The sequence below is a fragment of the Egretta garzetta genome, unplaced genomic scaffold (assembly GCF_000687185.1).
Source record: "Egretta garzetta isolate BGI_Z169 unplaced genomic scaffold, ASM68718v1 scaffold293, whole genome shotgun sequence".
Classification (NCBI taxonomy): Eukaryota; Metazoa; Chordata; class Aves; order Pelecaniformes; family Ardeidae; genus Egretta; species Egretta garzetta.
The window spans coordinates 281,702-285,373 of record NW_009259318.1 but is presented as its reverse complement, the minus strand read 5'-3'; the positions used below and the strand labels follow the sequence as shown (position 1 = coordinate 285,373).

Here is a 3,672-nt window from a genome sequence, read left to right as displayed (position 1 = left end):
AAAAAAAAAAAAAAAAAAAAAAAAAGGGGAGAATGATTCCCGATGACTGCAAAACAGGTAAGCTAGCTGTATTACGTAGTTGTCTTCTACGTATGACAATAAGGGAGCCCTTAAGACCAGATATACAAGCAGCCCACAAAATAAGCCTGGAGTCTATGCCTGGAGATGCGATGCTGACTTAGTGCACCAGCTGGTATAATCAGGGAAGTTACTCATGATAAGCATAAATAAGACATGCATACACCACATGCACAGCCAGGCAAGAAACTGCACTCTTAAGAGTAGTAAGGATGTGAAAGAAAGAAAAAAAAAGATTACAGCTGAATCATCTGGGCTTTATCTGTAGGAAGAATTCTCTCTCCTTTTAAATTCTGCCTGGAGGTTATTCAACCCTATACCAACATCGGAATAACTGAAATCGTGATGGAAGTCCCAGGTTTTGTGACTCTGCAGGCACCACAGAGTACTAACGTTGGTGCCCTTGACTGCTGTGATCCTGGAGCCCAGTAATCAGAGGAAATATATCTCAAATGGAAAATGTTCAAAAAACTTACCATATACAGGGATGACGACCGCCACCAGCACAAGTACAAAAGCTAGGCATAGCCACCAGACTGTGAAAGAGAAGATCATTAATTGTTTTGTATCTATGAGCACTTAGGCTCAGACTGTATTTCAGTATTAAGTGAGACACAGCAGGATAGCCTTTCATTTAGGCTCCAAGTATGTAAATACAAAGCACTACTGAAGTCAAACAAGGCACCCTGAATTGACATTTATGTAACTGGACAGTTCAATAAAATGGCCAACTATCACCTAAATTCACATTTTTTTTGATCTGTATACACCCTAAAGTTTTCCACAGATGTGCAGATCCCTGTATAGAAAATTTAAGCCTTCTAGTGCCAAGTTTATCATCTCCTCTATGTTTTGCAGACTTCTTAGCAATAACCTCTGGAAGCCAAGAACTCATAGATCATCACCAACTCCAGTCAAGCTACATCCATGTTTGGAAAACAGGAGAACGTTCTCTTGCAATTCAAACATGAAAGGTTGAGGGTCAGAGTATGGCTGCAGTCTTGAATCAAATGTATTTTCTCTTTTTCACAAGCTGTCCTTCACACACAAGTTTTCATGCAGATGTGCAAGCTCACCCGTTGCAAAGGCACAAACTATTTTCTCCAATGAGGTCTGGCTTCACTTCCTACACCTTATCCAAGGGATAGTAACATGGTGAACTACCACATAGAAAAATGCCCGTTTTCATACAAAAGGATCAAACATAAACAATTCACACTTGAATCAAACATAACCGCTTTGCCCAGAAGGAAACTCCCAGGTTTTGTCTTGTCCAAGCCAGGGGACCTGGAACTAGATTTGGAGCTAGACTTCAGACTTCCAGCAGGCAAGTGTCTTACCTAACACCAATGAAAAACTCACATTTTGACATCCACTCTTTACAGTGCTTCCTTGTCTTCTGCACCCATAAAATAGCTACCATTTCTTGTCTGGCATCTTGTTTGACATTAGAGGAGTCTACGTTCCCACCAACGGCTTGTGCCAACTGGATGGTCTCAGCCATATCTTCTTCTTGAGACTCCATCTACAGCTGGGAAGCAATGAAATGTTTAATGAGTGCTTCTCCTATTGTCTATAAACAAGTGGGAATAGTAAAATCCCAAAGCTGCCTTAGTTATTGCCTGTACCTGAGGGGATGAGGGCAGGGTGGATGGAGAAATGAGGAAACAGATAGAAAATAAGGAGCTTGTGCAACATATCTGAGGCCCACTGAAAGGAGAAGATGGGCCTCAGGTACGTTGCACATGTCCTCCTTCCCAGGGATGGAAGCGATGGAGAATGAGGAGTGTAATGGAGGGAAAGGGAAGGACAGAGCAGATGAGAACAATGTTATAGGGAAGGGATGGTGCATGTCAAGGCAGGAGGGAAAGGCCATGATAACCAGAGCTATCTGCTTCACCGCTATGTAGCTTAAAGTAGTCTTGTCTGCATGCAACAAGTCTGGGCAATTTCCCATGTGAGCTGAACCTGGTCTGCAGAGGGAAGTTCACTATACCCTTTGGTGCTCTCTCCAATGAGTGACATTTTCCTCATGATTTTTCTTAAATCCCACTTTGAATTACATAAATATAACAAAAAAAAAATCACTCAGAGAAGAATATGCAGCTATAAACATTACTGTGTCAGTGCAGAAATGCCAACTCATCTTTATGAGTTAGGTTATTATAGGGACCAAAAAATCCACTCCTCTTCAGAAACGGCTTTAACATCTTAACTTTCATTACTGTTGTTACTATTTATGTTAATTGGCACATGCCTAAAAGGCCTCGTCAACTCCACAAATTCATATCAGTAAATAGGTGCTAAACATCTCTAAGAATCAGACTCCACTTGTGCTTGGTCCACCCTACAAAAGCAGAAAGAAACTAAAGCTTGGAATTACATTCCTCAGTAAGGTGCTCTTTGTCCCCAGAGGCTCTTCTGATTGCCCCGAATGCATCCCCAAAACACTGTCCATTTTAGTGTCTGGATATTCATTGCTCGGTACATGAATGGATGTTTGCTCGTGGGCTGGGCCTCTTGCCTCCAGCGAGCATGCTATGCTGTGTTACTGTACTGGAAAAGCGCTGGTTTTGCCTCCAGCCACAGAGGAGTTTCTCCTGAAGTTTCCCATCCACACTAGGGAAAAATGCCTATTTACAGAATCACACCATGCGTGGGTTGGAAGGGACCTTTAGGTCATCTGGTCCAATCCCCCTGCAGGGAACAGGGACATCTTCAACATAATCAGGTTGCTCAGAGCCCCGTCCAACCTCACCTTGAATGTTTCCAGGGGTGGGGCATCTATCGCCTCTCTGGGCAACCTGTTCCAGTGCTTCACCACCCTCATTGTAAAAAATTTCTTACATCCTGTCTAAATCTACCCTCTTTCAGTTTAAAACCGTTACCCCTTGTCCTGACACAGCTGGCCCTACTAAAAAGATTTTCCCCATCTTTCCTATAGGCCCCCTTTAGGTACTGAAAGGCCCCAATCAGGTCTCCCCGCAGCCTTCTCTTCTCCAGGCTGAACAAGCCCAACTCTCTCAGCCTGTCCTCATAGGAGAGGTGCTCCAGCCCTCGGATCATTTTTGTGGCCCTCCTCTGGACCCGCTCCAACAGTTCCATGTCCTTCTTGTGCTGAGGGCTCCAGAGCTGGACACAGGCTCCAGGTGAGGTCTCACCAGAGCAGAGTAGAGGAGCGAGAATCACCTCCCTCGACCTGCCGGCCACGCTGCTTTTGATTCCCCACCCGCGACTTCTGGGACGGTACGAGCGGGCGACACAGCCCCCCTCCGGCGCACCGGTGAGTCACCACGCTCCGTAACACGGCATTGCTGAATATCAGGCAGCTGTTGGCAAAAGCTTTTCAAAGAGCGTTTGGAAGACTGAAGTAAAACACGCAGCCGCAAGGTCGGCAATTTTTCACCGAGCCACAAAAAAAAAGTCCACTTCTGAGAGCTTATTTAGCTAAAGGAATTCGCTCTCACTTTTTGTGGCGGAACTATTTTCCTCTGGAGGAAACACCAGCGGAAGCTCCGCTTGTTCCAGGCCACGGGACGGCGGCGAATGAATGATGCAACCCCAGCCCCCCGCACCTGACAAGCATGCCCTCCC

The 3,672-nt window shown here is 45.2% G+C and overlaps 1 protein-coding gene across 1 annotated transcript in view; it reads right to left on the bottom strand.

The window, feature by feature from the left end:
* LOC118452039 (C-type lectin domain family 2 member L-like) overlaps positions 1-1,603 on the bottom strand; it is a 6,448-nt gene extending 4,845 nt beyond the window's left edge. The window contains exons 1-2 of the mRNA XM_035892073.1: positions 1,441-1,603; positions 555-614 (exon numbers count right to left, since the gene is read on the bottom strand). Of these exons, the coding sequence (XP_035747966.1) occupies positions 555-614; positions 1,441-1,603 (223 nt within the window). The remainder of the gene's footprint in view (positions 1-554; positions 615-1,440) is intronic.
* Positions 1,604-3,672: the final 2,069 nt, after the last annotated feature.